This window comes from Anastrepha ludens, chromosome 2, assembly GCF_028408465.1.
Source record: "Anastrepha ludens isolate Willacy chromosome 2, idAnaLude1.1, whole genome shotgun sequence".
Lineage (NCBI taxonomy): Eukaryota > Metazoa > Arthropoda > Insecta > Diptera > Tephritidae > Anastrepha > Anastrepha ludens.
In genome coordinates, this window is record NC_071498.1 from 114909646 (window position 1) to 114934033 (window position 24388).

The following is a 24388-nucleotide window of genomic DNA, read 5'->3' on the forward strand; positions in this document are numbered from 1 at the left end:
CGGCCCAAACCATTACTTGCGATCGGAAATCGCTTCGAGTGGCCATACCTAGGCTCAAATTCTCGAATGAGTGTTCGGTCAAGTAAACTCGATCGTTTTGAGTGTTTATGAACTGCTCAATTAGGAAATTTTTTTCATTAGAAAACACAATGTTAGGAAATTCGCCACGTTCGTGCAAGCGCAACAACTCCTTTGCTCTTTCGCACCGAACTTTTCTTTGCTGGGGTGAAAGATCGTGTCCTTTTTGGAACTTGTAAGCCTTGACCTTGAGCTCATTTTTCAATATGCGTCGAATGCTGTCTTGCGATATTTTAAGTTCTTTGGCCATTTTTCTTCCACTTCGACGTGGATTTCGTTCAAGTCGAGCCTTCACTTTCCGAACCATTTCTGGCGTTGTTGCGGGGTTTTTCGGTCCACCTCCATAGCGTTTTGCAATGCTACCAGTATCCTTGTAACGTTTTATAGTGCGATACACAAACATTTTATTCACTTTGTGGTGACTGAGCTCACGAACAATGGCTGGTTGTGATTTTCCAGCCAAATATAACGCAATCACACTATTACGTTTGAATTCCACCACAGAAAAAACAAATTCAACAAAACTGAGACGCAAATGCTTTTGATGGCTTATAAACAATATATTGAGCTGTCATTAGAACAATTTGGCGTTGATGTCATGAGCTGTTTTACAGATACAAGCAGTGTGAAGTTGGTAACACTTCATATCATTCTCCCTGTACATCAAAACATTTTGGACATTTTTTTTAATCTCATGTTATATATATATGGCGTACAGCACGTTTCGAACCGCAGATGGTTTTATATAATGTATATAAAGAGCTTTTTCTTGGCAGAGGTTCGCCATTGCCTGCCGAGAAGCGACTATTAGAAACAACTTTTTCTATAAATTGGTGTTTCGTGCCCGAAGTTTTCAACCTATGCGCTTCCGGATGGTAGTCACACATCAACCTATTTGTCTACGGGGATCGCCGTATCTTAAGATTTAAATAGTTTTTGATTTTAAAATATGTTTATAAATGAGTTATAAGTGGCCTCAAGGGAAATTTTCAAAAACCCGTTCATCAGAAACTGGAGCCAATCTGTCGAAATGGAGGCCGCCATTAAATTTAGAAGGCCTCAATTAATAAGAACTCCCATTAAAACCATTGATCACATTTTTAACTTACATGGTGTAATAAACAAGCAATGTGCGCTTTCAATAAGGTATTTTATAAGTCGGTTGAAAATTCTAACACGACTGTTAAACGAATGAAATACTAAACGCATGATCCAATACTTGCTTAACTAAATTTATTCTAGCCAGTAACTGAAAAAAAATGTATCGTTATACTCTTATACAATACAAATGAAATTGTTGTTCAGTTAATCTTTGTCACTTCAGCTGCTTACTCAAAAAAAGATGTTTGCGCAATTTTCCAGAAAAAACTAGGAGATAGGGTATGCCCACTTCTGCAACATGTGGACCAACTCCCGCCTCTTTCTTTATATTTCCACCAAACATTCCCTCAAACTCACCAATTGTAGACTCTGGAGATTTTCCGTAATGTCTCGTTTAGTTTGAGAGGGTTTTAGTAAAGATTATCTAAAAATCTCTGCATATATAAAGTAAAAGTTTAGAGCCAGGAGTATTTTGCATTGCTTTCGATGCATAGAGGAGCGTATCATGCAAAAATGTCGTTGGACGTCTCTCGTTTTCAATAAGAACAGCAAAACACTTTTTTGCTTTTGAATTTTACTTCATTGAATAATACTTCCGGATCTCTTTTTCCAACGTTTTAGTGCAGATGAAAGAAAAGTCCATACACCTTCTGTTAGTGAGCTGATATCCAGATATCCTCCTTTACAGGGTGTGTTTTTATTATGAAGGAGAACCATACAAGAAATTACAAACGAATGGAAAATCATAAGCGGAGAAGCTCACATTATATACCTATATATATCTAATATATGTATAATAAAGGAAAGGCCGGAAGTCCACAAGTGATTTGAAGAATGATGAGGTTTGCTGATGAGTTTATTCTACTACAGTTAGATGGAAAAAGTAAGTTAAAAGCAAACGCTCGATATTGCACGCAGGTGTTATTGATGCTCTAAATCGTTGTCAAAGAAGCCAATGGCCACATAGCTTCTATCACTTTTTCCGAATATATTTTTATGTCATTTTGCATATTTGCATTACAAATAGTCAAACGCCTAAACGGAATTCGATATTCATCGATATTTGTGTTGCGGTGCATCATGATTCCCTATCGATTGGTGGAGTCCTTAGCTAGTGGAACTCGCTGGACTGACATTAGCTATAAAGCTGGAGAGGGTTCAAAGGTTTTCCCTCATTGGAAGCAGTGGGGCGCTTCGGATCACTCCTACTTCAGCGTTTAACGCTATGTTGAATGTGGACATCACAGGGAACACTTCCGCTGCGCTCGCTGCAATCAGATTGAGGTGTTCGGGCCATAAGCTAGACATAAGCTATAGATACTCTTTATTTTTGAAAACTTTCGAGTTTATCCCCATGGTGTTCGATTAATGTACACTCTCGCGGGGTACGAGCGGTACTTTTCCATTCAGTGGGAGGGAGTGAACGGGATGAAACATTTGGAAAAAGGCATAACAAACATGTTTACGGATGACTGCACGGAAGGGTTGGTAGAGAAGTATTCAGCCAGGAGCTCCCCATCAAGCTGAAATTTAGGCTCCCAGATCACTGTAGTGTTTTCAAGCGGAGGTGGCTGCAATTAAGGCAGCTCTGAATTGGTTGCTTGCCTCTGTAATACTGCAAAGGACGTAAATATCTACTCCGACAGTCATGTCGCAATTTGGGTCTGTTTGTGCGTTTAAAATTACTCGGGGAATGCGTGACTTCTTTCTCACCTACATCTGAATACTTCGATATTAGGATTATTTTGGTTACCGGTCACTGTGGCATAGAGGGAAAGTGCTGGGCTGGTGAGCTGACTAGACGGGAGACCTGTGAGGTAGAGACATGTGGTGAGACTTGGGATTGCTTTAAATACTTTCTGCAGAAGCTGTCTGGAGTATGAGGTGGAATTCTCTCAGCATCTTCTTCTCAGCTGCCCGGCGAGATTCAAACATCTGGAGTACCACTTTTTTGCTACACCTTACACCTGCAGATATAGCAGGTTTAAATATCACACGCCTGGTCGATTTCATCAATAGCTTGAAGCGGTTAATACACAGCTTGGTTGTCATCCTCCATTCTAAAGCCCTTTCTTCCTTTTTTCCACCTGTTTGGTTATTTTGCCTCTGTTTTTCCTCTGAATGTTATCACAATGGATGGATTTCGATTCCAAGTGGGCCCCTCGCGAGAGCAGCCATTTATCCTACCGATTCATAAATCGTTTTTTCTAATAGTTTGAATCAGCCATAAATAGTTAAAAACCAACATGGAAGTTGCATAGCTACAAAGCGGAGTCACATTGAACAATCATCACTGTTCTGACGAGTTTGAAGTAAAAAAAAATCCAGAGCTACTCAGGTCTGGTCTTTTTGATTTTTCTGAAATTAGAATTTTACTAACAGAAGGCACATTTAAAAAAGGCTTCAAAGAAAGAGAAAACTTGGTAAGAAACATGAAAGGGAGCTCTTTGATAAATAAATCAAATTTGATGATAAGAAAACTTTCCCAATTTTACCCTGCTCCCGCACTATCACTAGTTTCTTCCAAAGAAGTAAGAATCAACGCGTTTCTAAATTTACTTGAAGCACACAAATTCTCTGTAGGGCAACGCTTCATGCGTGCTTCGAATCATAGGTACACAAATGTTGCAGTATGAGTGCATGTGCACGCGCGCCTCTGCGTCCGAACGTTTTCAATGTACTTAACTTTTCTCTCCTTATACCTACACAAATTTTTTCCCTTCCCACACACTTACATACTCGTGCACACATACATACAAATTACAATACATTTTCCTTTTCAAGCACGTTCCCACAGTCTCTGAGGTCTTGAACGCATTTTAAATTTAATTACATATTATACTTATGAAAATTTGATAGTGTGCATTATTTATATGTATGTATGTGCATATACATACTTAGGGACGTGCACACACACACACCTACTATATACATGCGAGCGTACCTTTTCTTTTGATTCGATTAAAGTTGCTGTTGCATTTTTGTCAGGGAAATTATGCAATTTTTGTTTTTGTATAATTGAATTATTTTAAATGCATTTTATTGCGAGTAATTTGACAAATATATATATATTTTTGACGACTTTTCTTCCTCTTCTTCTTCTCCTTCTTTCGCCTTTCTTTGCCTCTTCCACCCCTTTAGCACTTCTTACAATCACTTTTCTTCACTTGATTACACTAGGAATTCGTATGCCTAATGTACATTGGGTTTGCCTCATAGCGACATATCCCCATCGAAATCAACGAGCCGTGATGGAGCCCATCTTACACAATGCACCACTATTCACGATTGAAAATATGTAATAATTCCACTTTAACCATCCGCCACAGCTGCTGCACAGCAAAAAGAGATTTTTGTATGTGTACACAGAAATTTAATTTTTTTTTCTTTTCTTCTTTTATCAATATTCATAAGGACCGTTTCAGCGTCGCGTTTATTTCTGGGTAGCTCAGTGTAGACTGAATTGACCATTCGTTCCGTATCGTTTACAGACTTTCTCAAACAAAAAAAGCTTGTCACGTTTGGGGGTGGTGGGTGGAAAGCTCTAAAGTTCCGCCTACCATCTTCCGCAAGAACTTCTTCTCGCTCAGTTTCCACTTTTCTGCTCTTTCCGTTTAAGACTCGGCTTTTCTAATGGCACGAAGACACTTGTTTGTGTTTGCTCATTGCACGTTGGCGCCCATTTCCATGCTTCTCTTATTTCATCCTTCGGCGATTTGTTTATGTTTTGTTATTAGCGCTTTGTTATTGCATTGGTGAAAACAAACACTTTTGACACATGCGCGCGGCCGTTTTCGCCAATGCTGTTGGCCGTTGTTGGCATTTGGCTTGGTGTCAATGCACTCGTTTGCGTGTCACTCTGTCGCCACGCAATTGGGTTTTATTGTTGAATATTTAAAAATAACTACTTTTTAATACTAATTTTATTATGAATCTACCAGCAGAATAAGCGACGTTGTTCGGTGCGATATATGAATGAAGAAGTACATATAAACACAATAATACGAACTTTCTGTTTAGCCGAAATAAATGGGGACATATATATATGTACGAGTGAGTGTAATAGTTTACTTTTTTTCATTTATGTTAGTACATACATTCAATACGGCTGGAGCTAAGAAGCGATAGCAGTTAATATTTAGCTCCAGTTGAAAAGTGAATAGAGTTATGAGCCTTAATTTCTATTTATTTATTTTCTCCTTTTTGTAGGAAATCCTTATTGATATACGATTTTATTTTATATCTACTTCATAGCTCTTCACCTTTCTAGGCTGCTAATATTCGCGTAATGCTCGACTTATTCGAGTTTTAAGTGAATTTAATTCAACCTCAGATTATATCCTACTAAATTTCTCATCTACGAAAAGAGTATTTTCATTTACTTTATATTCAAACTTTTATATATTTAAATCATGTTCGATAGTTATTCTTCAAACTTGGAATTTGAAAAGGCGTGCCAAGAAACATAGAGAGATTGACAACTCCTAAAAACAAGCCTAAGCCTTTTCCTAAGCTAAAAAGCCTATTGTATTCGAAGCTTTGGAAAGTCTTCCCTAGTCAAGGACGAAAACAGAGAAGCGACAGAGAGAAAGATGTAGAATAGAATAGAGACAGAGGCAGAGACAGAAATAGCTAGTTCTGTGAGAATTTTCCAGATTCATTGGCAAATCTGAAAATATCCTCCAGTTTGAGAGTACGAATTTTAGTCATTCTCAAGACATTAGAGCTCAAAATTCGTAGCCTTGCTCTAGTAAAGACAGGATACAGAAAAAATACTTAGTACTATCTGCCTCTTCCAAGCTAGACAGGGAAATCAGATCGTCAATGATTCCAATGGTGGTCATCTGCTGAAGTATAATACGTTGACATCTAAAATACAAAATAAAAAGTTTTATTGTTTAAGTTAAAGTAACAGAGGCGCAGAATTAAAGCTGTTGTCCAAATTCTGCTTTGGCACTCAATCTTGTGCTCAAACTTAATTTTGTATTGATCGTACGTTTGCGTTATAATCATCGCATTGCAATAAGAATTCAGCAACAACATACCTATGCCCCCGCTTAGCGGCACCTTCGAACACGCGTTTATCGACACAGTTAATTTGCCAACAATAACTTCAGTTGCTGATCGAAGCGTCCCGCATTACAAAAAGAAAAAGCTTCGGTATGCCTTTGCATTTCCCCAGCCTTTGCATTTCCCCAAAATAACGCCTCTTGTTATCCCGCTACAAGCAACGGAATGCGTTTGCATATACATACCTATCAGAGGTCTCCCAAAACGCACTTGAGTAATAGTAGGGCATTATAAGATTTGTCATAGAGCGAGTAACATCGCTGTGAGCTTTTAACAAATAAAAAAAGTAATACGAAATAAAAAGTGTTTTGTATTAATTTATAATTTATGTCAGTAACAAAATATTTGCTCCCTTTTCTTTAGAAACCATTTTGCTGATAGTGCTGAACAAAGGAAAAATAGTGGACAAACTTTGATTGACTTTCAGAACGAACCAAGAATTAGACTTAGTAATACTCGTAGTAAGCACATAAGCAGACACTGTATATCCAACAGACGATGTTTCAGATACAAATAAAGATTATTTTTCATATCCAAAGGGATCTAGAAGGTGAAGAGGTGTAGTTTGAGATACTGTGACGACATTAAAAAAGATCGTATGATCTTACAATATATGACTTCAATTACAATCAAAACCAGTTAAGGCTACTCTGAGTTCAAATGCAGATTCAGTATTTTAAAAAGAGTTGGTTAAAAAATTGTATTGGCTTGTGTAGTCGATATTTTGATTACTTAGATAGATAAATAGATAGAATTGGGAGTTGCACTTCAAGCTCATGGTATTTTGTGTCCTCAACTAATCACAGTACTTCTTCCAAACTCAGTTCCCTTCTTAAAAAAATTTTAGGAGACGATGTATTGGGGTGTCCGGGGAGTGGTCGCAGAAACGACAAAAGTTGGTGAACCATATCCAACTCTTTGCAGATGACTTCGCAATCTGCAACGACCTGTAAGAATGCCTGTGAGCATTTTCAGTTAATCCTTAGAGAGGGTTATGAGATTCCTAAACCTCTTATACTTATAGACTTGAGTTTGCGCTACTTCTGGAGCGTGAAACTACCGTTAACAACAAAATAACATCCAATTTTAAAGAAACCATACCATGGCCGACCCTTAGATATTTCTTTTATTTGTGAGTAATTACTAAACAATTAATACCTATATACATAGCCCTCAATAGTCTTTAAAACCCTTGTACACTGAAAAAAGTTTCGTCATGCGATGGGATGTACGCGCATTTTTTAACCTTAAAATTTGCAGTGCTTCGAATAGTAAGGCTAAAATTATTGTTTTCACTTTGTGCGCAGAGTTTTACTGCTGAGTGTATCTCGAAATCATGATCTAAAAAGCTTATAAGGTTAATGTGCTAATATGACGGCTACCTACAATGAGAAAATAAATGAATTTTAAAAACAAAATTTGAATAAAAAATATCCATTCTTAGTTCCATAGAAATATAGGGTGATTAGAATGTAAATAAACTATGATAAACAAACGTGCATACCTCCGTTAATTTCAATATAAATAGAAATACAAGAATTAGGTTAACACGCACCATTGAAAACATGTATGTTTCTATTTGATATGTATGTATGTGGCTACAAACAATAAGCGGTTAAGTCGATTTAACACGAAAAGCAATGCGCAGTAAAAATTCTAGTTTTTTTAGTTTTGGGATGAATATTTTTTTTATTTTTATTTCTGACAATAAATGGAATATAACAAAAAAAAATGCGTAAATAGAAAATTATAAATTATGAATACGCAAATAGAACGTAATTGCGTATAAATAGAAAATTGCAAAATGAAATCGCCACCCCCTCCTGGGGGAGTGGGAAATACATACGTACTTATATGCGTCCCGTTTGCTAATTTGGGCGTGATGTATAAATTCCATTAGACGTGCAGGACATATACATATATAATCAAATGAGAACAAAGCATTAGCTTGACGTAAGTGTCTGTAAACTAACAATACTTGCAAAGTAACATTTAACACTCTTCACAAATTATTTTAATGCGTATTTCAACATTTTGAGGCAACACGCAGTGTCGCACTGTGAAACGAGCTAAGTAGTACGAATCCTTAGCATAAATGCATTTTTTTAATTGTAAATACAATAATAAAATCCTATACAAACGCATTCGTTTTCCCTTGCACTTAGTGCGATTACCTTGTTAGCTTTGATTCAGTTTAGTAGGCGATCAACACTCACCTGACAAGAAATGTTGCTAGAGTTGAGAGGCAATGAAACGGTTCACTCTTCTCTTTTAAAGCATGAACAACTGTTGGTCTTATAACTAGTTTTACAGCATACTGAGTAGAGAGTAGGTACAGAGCAAGGCAACAGTTACACGAGAAAAAGCCATAAGTAAAACGATTCATTCGGTTGAATCGTTGCTTGTGTTGCTTTTTTTTTGCCTTCAAATGATAGAAATTAAACGACACTACAATGGAAGAAGGCGTAAATTTATTATTGATAAAAACTGTAACTTTAGCACTACAATTTTTTCGTTAGTATTGTTCAAATAATGTCACAGAGTTTTATGTGAGTGACCATATGACGCCAAATGAAAGAACAGTTGCAGAGTGTAGTAAATAGCACAGGCTTTTAGTTTTGTTTTTGTTTGGATTTGTTTAATGAAATTAAGTGAAAATTGCGTTAAAAGTTGACATAAAGAAATTGTTGAAAGTTTTTAATCGTAACGCGGTAATTTTTACTCCTGAATTTTAAGATATCTTTTCCAAACAAGGTTCTATTGAGTTATACAGACTTGGCTAACAAGTTATATTCAGATTTTAAAATAGTTTATTTTGCATAAAATGATTTGTTAATAGTTATATTATATTATAATAAATATTATTTAACAATTTATATTCAATTTATATTTTCTTTGTAATTTCGATAAAGATTTTGACAGTTTGAGAAGCTTGCCCGTATTTTGAATTTCATAAGCACAAGAAATCCACCTATTTTATGTAAAAAATTGGCAACACTAATTTGAGCATTTTGAAGTAATGATGTTTTGCGTAACATTTACGTAACACTTTATCAAAGTGATTTCACCCTGCGACAAATGGGTGGCGCATCAACATTTTGACCAATTTTGACTATTTATATTTTGTTGTTTTTTTGTTTTTTTAATTCTCATTATTTTTGTATAGAGGCTTTATTATTATATAAACGAGTATATCCAATTTTCAAATTTTATGCAAAAATTAGAATAATTCCACAAATGTTTTATCTTAATTCCACGATTTTTAATTGGAAGTTACAGAAATACTTTTTTGCCGTTATATAGGTAGTTATTGAATTAAATTAATGAGTTAGTATGTGCAAATTTAGCATAGCTGAAAAGCCCAATTGATTTTTTATAATTTTTTTATATCGGGTGTTTGTTAAGAGCTTGAGAACTTAAACAATTTTTTATTATAATCTGGTAGATAATTTCGTAGCATTTGTTAATTTTTTTTAAGGTGATATCCAGCATATATCCGCCGCGGCTACGAGTTACATGGCAAGTCTTGTTGGAGGGGGAAAAGTGTCCCAGCCCCTGCTGCTCACAACGGACCTATTTCGTGGTCTAAATGGCATCGCTGTTTCTATGTACAATGCGTCTGCTGAACCTAACCTAACCTATGTAACCTAATCTTGTTGGAACCAAATGCCGTCGATGTTTAGCTGATCTATTTTTGCAGACAACTATTCAGAAACCGTGGCTCGATAGCTACTCACCATAAGGGCAGCCCCTTCCTTATTTCGAAAGAAATAAAGACCGGTGATGCTGCCAATCTCTATGAAGTTCACGAAGTAATATTTTTTTTTTTTTCAAAATAAATTTCCACAATTTGAGAGTGTTGTTTCTTCTGAAAAGAAATGTAATTCATGCTACAGTTTCTAAGCCATCAAACCAAAGTTATCGATAACAGTCAAACCATAGTTGTCATACAGCTAAAAAAACACCCCATATATCGGATGCACGAAACTTTTTTTATTGGAGAAAAAATACAACACCATAATTAAAAATTAATTATTTTTACTTTAGAAAAGATCGAATGCCAACACGCGAGATAGCGAGAAAACCTGGATGCAGAGTTGGAACTAGGAAAGAGATATCTCCCCAAACAGGTGGCATTCCCAGAATGATAGAATACACAATTGCGCTTTCCGAATTCGCTGTGGCGTAAGAGCCCATGAATAAACAAGCAAAAGGAAGGGGAATTACGTCTTTGTGAAAAAGAAGAGTATGCGAAAGCAATGGAAACAACCAAACACAAGAAATTATGTGCACACGCGCATACTTTCTTGCCATCGCGTCTCCGCATAAAAATACAAACAAACTGCATTTGGAGGCTTTATATTAATTTGTGCTTTCACAATTCACAGCGCATTTCGTTTTCATTAGTTTGATTAGTTTAAATCTCACAAAAAACAATATTACCAAGCCATTCACTAAATTTTCACAAACATGTAATATCTCCGCCTTTTGCTTGTTTTGTATTGTGAAGGGAGCTGTCGACAGACTTGTCAAAATCGCGAAAAATAAAGTAACGGTTTTTTAATAGCGCCACCTTAGATACTCAATTCACCTTGGTGATATTCAGATGGGAGTATTCAGAACAGATTTGTTTAAAGAATCGCTTTAAAAACTCTGTATAATATTATATGTAGAAATAAGAAATGCCTCCAATTCCACAATGTAGCAATAAGTGCAGGAACTGTACGCAGGAATGTGGTTTGAGAGAAAGAAATCAGCGGAAAAACCACTTTTGACTAAAAAAATAATATTTTCTAGGTTGGAATGTGCTAAAGCCCACCGTAAATATAAATGGTTTATATGCCTATTTTTTTTAATACATAAAATATATAATATAATATACTATGTAAAGGGTGATCAATTTAGTGGTATCGGATTTAAATTGAAATAAAACAACGAAAGTTCAAATTGATTGGGCAATCTGCATTAGTTTTGTGTAGAACGGTTCTTTTCAATGGATGTAATGACAGTTCTTGAATGGCTTCGGGTTGCTCTTCAGCATAACTATGGGAATTTCGCTTATTGATGTTGCGATGAAGTAAAAACTGAGCATCTTCGGTGAACACCTTAAGTTCGCTTGTGTGCGCGATGAGCACTTTTCACAGAGCGTCGATTTTCGTAATTCATTTGTACGATTTGTAAACGTTGTTGAGACGCAAGTCTCTCCATGATGAAATGTCAATGAATACTGAAAAAAAAGTGTATGCAGTTTAACAAAACTATTTATATATTTACGTCAAATGCCTGCTTTTCTAAGCATAATTTTTAAAATGTTCTTAGCTAACACACTCGTATTGGTCTGCTGACAATATAAAGAATGTGATTTTTGCCGAAAACATTATTTTAGACTTAGGCGATTACTGCTTGTAACTACAGTTACATATGTATGTAGTTTATTTACATAAAACAAATAAACGAAAACAGAAGTTAGACAAGCGATTTAATTTATTCGTGTAGAGCAGCAGTCTTCAATGGTCACCTCAAAGCCGACACCACCGACACTCAAGCTTCAATTTGATTTAAAGCGCTCATTAACTTAGCCTACAGCCGGCTGCTGCAAATTTATGCAGATGACAGCTTATAGTAAAAAAAATCGCCTAATATTGCATACATACATACGTATCTAGATATGTATGTATGTATGCAAGGTATGACTGTGCAAAACTTTCCTTGTTATAGTTGTATTCATATTCAAATTTTTGTTTGGAGAAACCAAGTGAGGCGAAAGGTGTACGCGGCCGTTCCGCCACTATGCCAATGTGAGTGGAATGGACAAATGAATTTCGATTTGGTTGCGCATCTTCGATTATGCAGCCTCTTCAACGGTATATGATAATAAAATTATAATATGAAGGTATTGCATTAGTTTCTATTTTATTATTTGATATTTGTTCGATTTAGATTGCAATCGGTTTTGGTTCTTATGCGAATTTTTGAGCGTTAAGAAATCAGTTTTATGAAAATCTTCAAGGCGTCTAGATGAAAATAACTAAATATTAAGTGGGCTGGAGTGTGTATTTAGCGTTTAAGGAAAATGGCACGGCAATTGGTGTGTAATTAATGAGAATCGTATTTAATTATATTAGTATAAATTTGTTGCTGTGTATTTTATTGATAAAATATCGCTTTACTACATTCATATGACGCTCAGTGTTTTTTGAATACGCAACACTACTTAGAAAAACATCTTATGATTATAATTGGAGTGTTCGTCGACGTTTAGCTACTTATGAAATTAATAAAATGAAATAAATTCAAAAACAAAAAAAAAAATAAATTGTACTCGCAAGAAAGGATGCCTTTATGACCACATAATGTCTCTTACTTTTTCAACGAATTTGCTACTACCATAACTGTTTTGTATGGCTTTAATGGACGACATGCTATCCGTACAAATGAGGAATTTTCCTTTATTACACTGTGCGAAATCCGCTGCTTTGTATATGACCATTGCTTCCGCTGTGAACACCGAGCAGTGTTCAGGTAACTGGCCTCCAGAAATGAGCAATCCTTGTTGGTTAACTATAGCAAACGTGGTGTTAGTGCTGTTTTTTGATTCGTCCGTATATAAAAAATTCCAATCGTTGTTCCGATAGTTTCTTTCCAGTTCTGTGAAGAATTGTTGATAGGTCGAACTACTTGCCGTAGATTTATTAAGCGCGTGGAGAACGGTGTGGAAATTTGGTGTATATGAGTATATAAACCACGATGGTTGGCATTTTAATTTAGTGCAGCTTCTGGGTGGAGTCCAATCAATCTCTAAGCCATACGAAATATAGCGGCGAATTGTGGACTTGAGCCTATATCTATGTTTGTGTCGGAACGCCGATATGTAATACTTGTGCGAAATATGATTAGTACTCGTAGTACATAGAAAAGAGTTTCGGAATTAGTAGCCATGTCGCTGCGATAACACGATCCTTTATATTATATTAGGGAGACCAGCTTCTGCCAAAACGCATTTTACAGGGGATGTTGGGAACGCGTTTATACTACGACGAACAGCAGTATGTAGCTTAATATTAATATTGGCGATCCATCCGTACACAGGTAGACCGTAGTCTATCTTAGAAAGTATCATTGCTGTAGTGATATTGACTAAGGTGTTTGTATGGATTACAGAGTGTTTCGATAACAAATACTTGAGTATATTGAGTCTGGCAGCTAGATTTTTTCTTAAACCTAAACAATGTTGCTTAGATGTAAATCTTACATTTTCAATATTCAAGTTATTAATTGTCAAAGTAGAGTATAAACAGTAATGTTTTTTTACAAAGAAGCAACGAAGCAACGAGCCAGCCGACTTATGCCAGCAACAAACCCATTTTTTCAGTTTCACATTCAGAAAATAATTTACATATACATACATGTACACCCTCTTTGGGTGTTTGGCCGAGCTCCTCCTCATATTTGTGGTATGTGTCTTGATGCTGTTCCACAAATGGAGGGACCTAAAGTTTTAAGCCGAACGGCAAATATTTTTTGAGGAGCTTTTTCATGGCAGGAATACACTCGGAGGTTTGCCATTACCTGCCGAGGGGCGACCGCTATTAGAAAAAATTTTTTCTTATTTCTGGTGTTTCACCGAGATTCGAACCTACGTTCTCTCTGTGAATTCCGAATGGTAATCACGCTCTAACCCATTCGGCTACGGCGGCCGCCGGCATATAAAAAAAACATATTGACTCGCTTAAATCGTATACGTTTAGGCATCGGTATACTGCATTCAACGGCTGGCACAAACCATCTCTATACCCAAGCAATACACCTCGATATTTATCAAGCCAGTTCGCCCGACTCAGAATTGGGCATACCAAACTCATACACTTAAACCTCCTCACAGGAAGTACCTAAAAACGATGTCCATTTTGCAATAATAACCCATCAGCTGACCATCTTTTAAACAATTGTCGCACCTTAGAAAGTTTCACAAAAAAATACTTCGGATCCAGCAAACCTTCTGCTCTACTGGCTACTGTTTCTACCATCAATATAACTGCTTTAAATAAATTTTTGAAAGATTGTAACTTAACTACTATGATTTATTATGATTTGCTAATAATAACACTGACTGTTCTAAATAACTATCGAGTTGTAGGCCCTGGCAGCTAGTACTCGTTCTAGTATTAGTTTTAGTATTATAGGTATATTAATTCTAATAAATCAACAAATAAGGAAATAAATAAAAAAGAAGTCTTCTGAAGCATACAGATGTACATATATATTGTACATACATGCTTATGCTTACGGATGAATGTAGCTAGCTTTCTTCTGAACAAAACAGGCCGTCGTGCCCGAATCTAAGTTGCGGAAATCAATTTCAAAACAATAATTATCAATGCAAGGCAATTTAAAAAAAAAAATACCAGTCTAACGGTTAGACGCGATAGAAGTGAAACCTTCCGTAAAACAAACTGAGAGAGAATGAGACGAAAGTAGCATTAGCAGCGGGATAATTATAGGTTCATTATAATATTGCTGTAAAGTTCATATTTTATTTTCTTCATTTTATTATTATTCATCCTCAATGTTTTCAATTTTCTGTCGAAATTCACGACACTTTTCTGCATTATTTTTCGGCATAATTGCGGTAAATATTTAAAAATGAAAATATTTACGAATATAAAAATACGGACGCAATACAGCACACGCGGTTGCTATTATGAGCCATAGATGACTAGATGTGAAACTCTTTTTCTCGTGAGAGCGCTGAAAAATGTGCATTTTTTATAACATTTTCCAATATTGCCACACCGGTAGAAACATGAATTGGGTATTTTCGAACCAAAGGTCTGAAATTTTTAGTTTCCACACCACCATTGAGGTTAGTATTTAGTGTGCGATTGCCCAATAGCCTTATATCACTCGTAAACACCTACATATACTAAAAATAAGCACAATCCGTATTATTTTATCTTCGATCTCGTTAATGGACTAATTGACTGCCCGTTTCTTCTAGAAAGAATACATTTTAATGTTCCTTGCAGGAACTTTCGCCGTGTCAAAATTTTTCATGTTGGCGTTAGGAGGACATTATATAGTTCCAAAGCGCCTCTTGTTAGAATGCTGTCTGACATGAACTATCTCGCCTCCCTTTTGGATCTAGACTTTTCCAGGGCGAAAAATGTATTTAAATCCCAATTAAAAAATTTTTTCCTTGTAAGAATTCTAAATAATTACCGAGTATATTTTGTTAATTTAGTTTTCTAAGCTTTGATTTTGTTAATTATTTCTATTTATATTATATATAATATAAATACTCTTAGTTCTATGTAGTCTGTAAGAAACTTTGTATTTTCTTGTCTTACTAAAATGAATAATCCTCCTCTTTAAGTTATAAGAAAGTTTATATTTTTCTTTTACTCATTACAATTGAAGCTAGTTAATTATAAGTTTAATTTTACTTTGATTAATGATTTAGCATTAATCTGTTTTCATAGTCTGTAAGAAATACTGTATTTTTTAGACTATTAATTGAATTAAATAAATACATAAATATGTACATAAATAAGCAAAACATTTAAAAATTTATATGTAAATGAAATTATTTAAAACTGAAATACAAAAGTAAATTAATAATAATAAAGTAATGAACGCGAAAAACATAAGTTATAATTAAAAACATGACTTATTGCGATTTTTTAATATAACACAGAAATTGGCTAACAAAAAAAAAATTCTCAAACAACGAACAGAATAAGTTAAAGCAGATTACCTTTAATTTTTGTAAAATATCTCAAACACAAATTCAGTACCCTTACCTACGCTTTTCAACCATAGAATATTTACGTATATACAAATTAACATAAACCAACACACAGTTATCAATAAAATTACATTATGTACATAAGACTAATTAAAAGTAGAAGTCGAAAAGGATATAACGAGCTTTGGATTCTACAAACTCACTTAAATTCAAATTATTACATTTCAATTGAATTAATTTTAAGACAATTAATTATAAACATTTCAACATGTCATTTCTCCATTAAGCAAAAACGAACTGTTTTCGTCTGTTATTTTCGGCGCGTTTCTTCTGGCAGTCTGCCATTTCGCCTATCAGCTGTTCAAAATCCCATAATGTGTGAGTGCTGCCAAGTTTTGAAACGTCCTCATGGGCGCGCTCTCTCTCAAAATGAATAAGTTTCACATCTAGTTATCTATGGAATGAACTAAAACTCCGAGACAAAAAATAATAAAAATAACAAAAAAAAAATGCTAAATCAAGTTACGAAAATGGTAATCTGGCCATACTGGAGCTAAAATCACGTAACTAGTTGTCAAATTCGCTGAGCGCAAAGTAACGGGACCACGATGGGCGCCATCTCATTATTCTTTGCATCATGGTTATCTATGTTATCTATGCTTGTTTGGCCGCTTGAGTTGATTGTAAATTCGTTCTTTCGATTGCCGCTGTTCTATTTTTCATTGATTGTTGACTTATTGGTTAAGTATAAACGTTGTCTAATTAGTATTTATCAATAAATAAGCGGCAAGGACGAACGCGTGTGATTGTATATATTTTACGGCTGGCTTGCTTTATTTGGCGTAGATAGATATTGCATATCTTCTTCGTGCCATCTGCGTTTGCCGGGAATATTAAGTGAAGCGATTACGAAAGGTAGCGGATTTAGATTTAGGTACGGTGGATCAGTGCAGTAAACGTAAGTGCACGTGTGTGTGTATAAGTAGCTGAAACTTTGTTCAAGATGGCACAAAAGACTGATGATAAAACGTCTGACATACCAGAGCGGCTGTATGATACAACCACAAGGTCCACCTACAAGCGTCTGAGATTTTTTGGAAAAGTAAGTATACTGGAATGAATATGCAAAAAATGTAATAATACGCCAAACACGCTGGTGTCTCGGTAGGCTTATATAGTACGCTATTAGTTTTATGTTATAGGAATACAAGTGCTAATTGCGATTTATGTACAATTAATATTGCTATATAGTGGTTGATTTTGCTGATCCTCAAGCTTCCTTACACAGGGTTGCCAAGTAAACGTTACTAATAAAATTGTATTACACAGGGTGGCTTTGCAAAATGCTACGAGATTGTGGATGTGGAGACCAACAATGTATACGCAGGCAAAATCGTATCCAAAAAATTGATGTTGATACATAATCAAAAAGAAAAAATGTCACAAGAAATCACTATACACAAAAGTCTGAATCATGAAAATATTGTTAAATTTCATAGTTTCTTTGAGGATAGCTTCAATATTTACATTGTGCTGGAGCTATGCAAAAAGCGGGTAAGTTTTCTATATCTACAAACAAAATTTCCGTCATTTACGCGCTCCAAAAAATTTTTTTGCTCATAATGTACTTGTAAACATTTCGAAATTTCTAATCGATTTTCATACTTACAGTTGCCTAAGCTTGATTTGTGTTAAAAAGTGAATAAGCAATTTAATGCAGACCGCAAACGGTCCTACAACTCGAATTGCAGATAGCCTTAGAGTGATTTAAAAAAATTTCGGTGCTTCATACTTATATTTTAAAAAGTTCAAGTTGCGCGTTCATAAAGAAGAGTTAGATTAATTAACATTAAACCTACCATGACGAGTCAAATGACCCATTTTAAACTTTTGGTCAGAAGTTCTTAGAAATAACATTATTAAATCGCCGTTTGCCTTCTTGAATTTTATTAAAAAATACATCGAATGTATTTTTCGAGATTTACTCCTCTCTTGCTAATTGTTTTACCGTGTTTTACGTTAGACTGAGTAATATACATATATAACATTTTAAAGACGAGTCATGTGAATAGGAATACATAAAGTATCGGTAGGTTTAGTGTTCATCCAATTTTCCGATCTTCTGCCGTTAATTTGCTTTCCTTGTCCCAGTCATCCACCAACTTAGATATTTGAAATATCGTACCTTTTCTAGATCTATTGTGCGGTTAGCTTTGGCCACTCTGGTAGATAATGGTAATGGTTTTAAATTATTTCTATATAACTGGCTTATATGTCATATAAACACCCTTTTTGGGTGTTTGGCCGTGCTCCTTCTCTTATTTGTGGCGTCCATCTTGATGTTGTTCCACAAATGGAGGGACCTACAGTTTTAAGTCGACTCCAAATGGCAGATATGTTTTATAAGGAGCTTTTTCATGGCAGAAATACACTCGGAGGTTTGCATTGTCCACCGAAAAGCAACCGCTATTAGAAAAAAACTTTTTCTTCGAATTTGTGTTTCACGGAGCTTCGAACATATGCCTTCCGAATGGTAGTCATGCACCATCCATTCGTCTACGGCGGCCGCGACCGTGTAGAAAATCCCTTTTTTATATTCACTTACTCTTTTTTGTTGCTCTTGTTTTTCACAGCACTGTATGATATTTGTTTTTTTTTAAACGTGTTAATTACAGAAATATATTTTTAAAAAAGTTCCAAGCAAAAAAATTGAAATGTCACATCATTGTGCCGTTAGTCGAATCTAACAATGATGAGGAGTATCATATCCTGAAAAGTTGATAGACATTTTTTTAGTTACTTTGGTTACTAGTATTTTAACTCTTAATTTCGAAATGTTTCCAAGTACATTATGAGCAAAAAAATTTTTTGGAGCGCGTAAATGACGGAAATTTTGTTTGTAGATATAGAAAACTTACCCGCTTTTTGCATAGCTCCAGCACAATGTAAATATTGAAGCTATCCTCAAAGAAACTATGAAATTTAACAATATTTTCATGATTCAGACTTTTGTGTATAGTGATTTCTTGTGACATTTTTTCTTTTTGATTATGTATCAACATCAATTTTTTGGATACGATTTTGCCTGCGTATACATTGTTGGTCTCCACATCCACAATCTCGTAGCATTTTGCAAAGCCACCCTGTGTAATACAATTTTATTAGTAACGTTTACTTGGCAACCCTGTGTAAGGAAGCTTGAGGATCAGCAAAATCAACCACTATATAGCAATATTAATTGTACATAAATCGCAATTAGCACTTGTATTCCTATAACATAAAACTAATAGCGTACTATATAAGCCTACCGAGACACCAGCGTGTTTGGCGTATTATTACATTTTTTGCATATTCATTCCAGTATACTTACTTTTCCAAAAAATCTCAGACGCTTGTAGGTGGACCTTGTGGTTGTATCATACAGCCGCTCTGGTATGTCAGACGTTTTATCATCAGTCTTTTGTGCCATCTTGAACAAAGTTTCAGCTACTTATACACACACACGTGCACTTACGTTTACTGCACTGATCCACCGTACCTAAATCTAAATCCGCTACCTTTCGTAATCGCTTCACTTAATATTCCCGGCAAACGCAGATGGCACGAAGAAGATATGCAATATCTATCTACGCCAAATAAAGCAAGCCAGCCGTAAAATATATACAATCACACGCGTTCGTCCTTGCCGCTTATTTATTGATAAATACTAATTAGACAACGTTTATACTTAACCAATAAGTCAACAATCAATGAAAAATAGAACAGCGGCAATCGAAAGAACGAATTTACAATCAACTCAAGCGGCCAAACAAGCATAGATAACATAGATAACCATGATGCAAAGAATAATGAGATGGCGCCCATCGTGGTCCCGTTACTTTGCGCTCAGCGAATTTGACAACTAGTTACGTGATTTTAGCTCCAGTATGGCCAGATTACCATTTTCGTAACTTGATTTAGCATTTTTTTTTTGTTATTTTTATTATTTTTTGTCTCGGAGTTTTAGTTCATTCCATAGATAACTAGATGTGAAACTTATTCATTTTGAGAGAGAGCGCGCCCATGAGGACGTTTCAAAACTTGGCAGCACTCACACATTATGGGATTTTGAACAGCTGATAGGCGAAATGGCAGACTGCCAGAAGAAACGCGCCGAAAATAACAGACGAAAACAGTTCGTTTTTGCTTAATGGAGAAATGACATGTTGAAATGTTTATAATTAATTGTCTTAAAATTAATTCAATTGAAATGTAATAATTTGAATTTAAGTGAGTTTGTAGAATCCAAAGCTCGTTATATCCTTTTCGACTTCTACTTTTAATTAGTCTTATGTACATAATGTAATTTTATTGATAACTGTGTGTTGGTTTATGTAAATTTGTATATACGTAAATATTCTATGGTTGAAAAGCGTAGGTAAGGGTACTGAATTTGTGTTTGAGATATTTTACAAAAATTAAAGGTAATCTGCTTTAACTTATTCTGTTCGTTGTTTGAGAATTTTTTTTTTGTTAGCCAATTTCTGTGTTATATTAAAAAATCGCAATAAGTCATGTTTTTAATTATAACTTATGTTTTTCGCGTTCATTACTTTATTATTATTAATTTACTTTTGTATTTCAGTTTTAAATAATTTCATTTACATATAAATTTTTAAATGTTTTGCTTATTTATGTACATATTTATGTATTTATTTAATTCAATTAATAGTCTAAAAAATACAGTATTTCTTACAGACTATGAAAACAGATTAATGCTAAATCATTAATCAAAGTAAAATTAAACTTATAATTAACTAGCTTCAATTGTAATGAGTAAAAGAAAAATATAAACTTTCTTATAACTTAAAGAGGAGGATTATTCATTTTAGTAAGACAAGAAAATACAAAGTTTCTTACAGACTACATAGAACTAAGAGTATTTATATTATATATAATATAAATAGAAATAATTAACAAAATCAAAGCTTAGAAAACTAAATTAACAAAATATACTCGGTAATTATTTAGAATTCTTACAAGGAAAAAATTTTTTAATTGGGATTTAAATACATGTTTCGCCCTGGAAAAGTCTAGATCCAAAAGGGAGGCGAGATAGTTCATGTCAGACAGCATTCTAACAAGAGGCGCTTTGGAACTATATAATGTCCTCCTAACGCCAACATGAAAAATTTTGACACGGCGAAAGTTCCTGCAAGGAACATTAAAATGTATTCTTTCTAGAAGAAACGGGCAGTCAATTAGTCCATTAACGAGATCGAAGATAAAAGAATACGGATTGTGCTTATTTTTAGTATATGTAGATGTTTACGAGTGATATAAGGCTATTGGGCAACCGCACACTAAATACTAACCTCAATGGTGGTGTGGAAACTAAAAATTCCAGACCTTTGGTTCGAAAATACCCAATTCATGTTTCTACCGGTGTGGCAATATTGGAAAATGTTATAAAAAATGCACATTTTTCAGCGCTCTCACGAGAAAAAGAGTTTCACATCTAGTCATCTATGGTACTAACATACACGCAAACATTCGTAGGACGCTTGGTTTGAATTTTTTATACATATGTATGTATGCTATACTATGGTCTAGCCTATGTACGTACATACCTATTTGTGTTCTGAACTTCCAGCAAAAGAATGCTTATTAATATACACATATGCAAATTATCTTTTGCTTAAATAGCAAAAGCTTTTTTAAAAAACATTGTGAGTCTTCGTTGCACACCGGATCAAAAACTGATCCGAAACTTTATTAATCTTCCTATTTATACAGAATCTGAAGCTTAAATCTTAGGTTAGTATGTCTTAATTCTATTGAAAGCGGACCATACGTGATATGTGACATGTTTGACATTTTCGCTAAGGTAAGCGCTTATATTTATGGTTTTCTTAATTCTATTGAAAGCGGACCATACGTGATATGTGATGTCCACTTCCTTCATTAGCAAAGTGTCAATGACATGTTTGACACTTTCGCTAATGGTAAGTGCTTATATTTATTGTTTATTTATTTGGGAAGTGGCTTGCGCTATTAATCTATGGTTAATTGTTTACATACTGGGTTAGTGGTGTGTGGTATAGGAGGCGTTAACTCCCCCTCTTCTAAATCGAAGCGTCCCGTCTTCGAATATAAAGCTGTTAAGTGATTAATTCTGTCTGATAATTGCAATAATAATTCTTCTTTTTCCTTTGCATTTTTTAATTTAATTTTTAGATTAATGTATATGATAAATTTAAAGACAAAATATGCAGATAATATTATTACAATTAAAGTGGTAAATGTCCACCAAACAGGATTTCGTTTTATTTCTTGCTTTAATGGTGTGAGTATATTAACATTGTTTAGTTTTAAATCAATATTTTTTGTTTCAATGTATTTATTTACAAAAAAAGATTTTAATTTTCCTTCCCTTAAATATCTTAAAATTTTTCCTGTAGGATTTTCATATTTTCTGTTGTCAATTATAACATCATCTTGAAAAGTTATCAAATAAACTCCTTCTATAGTGTGATTATTAATTTTATGCTTTCCTGATGCTATTATAGCACCATCTTTTACAATATTTATTGATTAATTTGCTTCATTTATTTTTGTGCAGTTGGCATGTTTATCATTTAACATATTGGACAAACATGTGTTATTTCCTTTTATCATACAAAAAGCATTACTTAATTCCTTTTTACAAAATTTGACTGAATAAAATTTATCTCCACATTTTATTATTTCATTTTCAATCAACAATTTTCCATCATTTTGCGCTACAGCTATTGCTTTATACAATTTACAAACATTTTTTACTTTTGGATACTTAATGTAAACAACTATTAAATTACTTTTTTGTACAATTTTAAATTCCGAAACATCTATAAGATCTGATATTGTTACATTTACTTGCTCATTGCTTATTATTAATTTATTTCTTTGCCTTAAAACAGTTTTTTCATTAGAACTGCCCTGTAATTGCTTAAGGATTTGCGTTAATTCTGTGATTGTTTTGATTATATTCTTTGCCACTATATATCCCAAAAATTCCACCTCTCTTTGGTAAAACTTAGATTTTTCAGAGGATATTTTCATATTTGCCTCCCTTAATATATTAATTACCAAACTCAAATGTTTTTTATGGTCTTCCAAATTTTTTGAAAAAATTATAACATCGTCGACATAAACATGACAAAACTTTCCAATATATTCTCTTAATACATTATCCATAGCCCGTTGAAAAATACTTGGTGCATTTTTCAATCCGAACGGCATTCGTAGGAATTCGTACTTCCCGTTATTTACCGAAAATGCCGTTTTCTCTATATCACCTTCTTTCATTAATATCTGGTAAAATCCAGACTCCAAATCTATTGTAGAAAAATAATTAGACTTTCCCAAATTCGAAAGTATAACCTCTGGATTAGGCATTGGGTACCTATCAGATGTGGTTTTTTCATTAATTTTTTTGAAATCGATGACCAATCTCAATTTAGGACTTCCGTCATCATTTACTCCTTTCTTTGGAACCACCCATACTGGAGAATTGTATGGACTTTTACTTTCCCTAATTATATCCTTTTGCAACAGGCTTTGAACCTCATTATTAACAAAATCATTCACTGACATTGGATAAGGATATTGTTTTGACCAAATTGGCCTTTCTTCAAAAGTTCGTATTTCCGCCTTTACGTCGGTACGAAAAGGTAAATCTAAATTAACATCACTATGTGTTATTGAAATTTCCTCAATCACCTTATTTTGCAACCCTTCGATCGACTCCCCTTTCCTATCTACTTCAAAGGATATCTTTGAGGACTCCGACCTTAAATTATTCAATGAATTTCCAATTTGGGAAGCTTCAGTCTTATCTTGATTTTTAAATTTTTTTATTTTCGCGGTATCTACCTCAGCAAAAGTTTTAATAGTTAAGTTTTCCGATATATTTTTTTGCAAATTTTTATTATCTTTTTTGTTTCTAGTATAATTTTTGGCAGGCCCCTTCTGACCTTTTTTCCCTACTAGTTTCTGATTAATTTTCTTCACACCGTTTTTGGTATTTCTTTCATTATTTTTCCCTTTGGGTTTATTGATAACATCTTCGACAGACGTTTCAGGACCTTCTTGTCCCGAGGGGTTTGGTATATCAAAATCATCAAGAAAATGAATTTTTTCTGTTTTGTTATTACCATAGATCAACACCCGATTTGGAATATCAATCTTGGCCTCGATTTTACTCAAGAAATTGATTCCAATTAAGAGATCACTTTCTAAATTTTCAATCTCGTAAAATCGTTCCTGAACATCAAATAAATTGATATTATGGAAAAAGTTTATGATGGTCGAACCATGAATGGTTCTTACCCTCTTCTTATTTTCTAAAACATTTTTGTTTACATAGAGCCCGGC

The 24388-nt window shown here is 34.3% G+C and overlaps 3 protein-coding genes across 10 annotated transcripts in view; 1 reads left to right on the plus strand and 2 right to left on the minus strand.

Moving 5' to 3' along the window:
- The window catches only part of LOC128855141 (putative thiamine transporter SLC35F3), a 79375-nt gene extending 74750 nt beyond the window's left edge, over positions 1-4625 (minus strand). For all 6 annotated transcript variants that reach the window (XR_008453695.1, XM_054089825.1, XM_054089823.1 and 3 more), the window contains exon 1: positions 4124-4625. The gene's annotated coding sequence lies outside the window, so the exon portion shown is untranslated. The remainder of the gene's footprint in view (positions 1-4123) is intronic.
- An 11843-nt stretch (positions 4626-16468) lies between these two features.
- Positions 16469-17732, plus strand: LOC128855142 (serine/threonine-protein kinase polo-like). Of its 2 annotated transcripts, XM_054089827.1 has the most exons (3): positions 16469-16909; positions 16998-17096; positions 17324-17732. In XM_054089827.1, the coding sequence occupies exons 2-3, from the start codon at positions 16998-17000 to the stop codon at positions 17615-17617; spliced, it is 393 nt and encodes a 130-aa protein (XP_053945802.1). In that variant the 5' UTR covers positions 16469-16909; the 3' UTR covers positions 17618-17732. The 2 variants fall into 2 exon arrangements, with proteins under 2 accessions (XP_053945802.1, XP_053945801.1); XM_054089826.1 differs by having other exon boundaries at positions 16470-17096; positions 17324-17728.
- An 839-nt stretch (positions 17733-18571) lies between these two features.
- On the minus strand, positions 18572-19999 carry LOC128855143 (serine/threonine-protein kinase polo-like). 2 transcript variants are annotated; one of them, XM_054089829.1, is made up of 3 exons: positions 19552-19999; positions 19365-19463; positions 18572-19137 (listed from the first exon to the last, which is right to left on the minus strand). In XM_054089829.1, the coding sequence occupies exons 2-3, from the start codon at positions 19461-19463 to the stop codon at positions 18844-18846; spliced, it is 393 nt and encodes a 130-aa protein (XP_053945804.1). In that variant the 5' UTR covers positions 19552-19999; the 3' UTR covers positions 18572-18843. The 2 variants fall into 2 exon arrangements, with proteins under 2 accessions (XP_053945804.1, XP_053945803.1); XM_054089828.1 differs by having other exon boundaries at positions 18593-19137; positions 19365-19999.
- Between the last annotated feature and the right edge of the window lie 4389 nt (positions 20000-24388).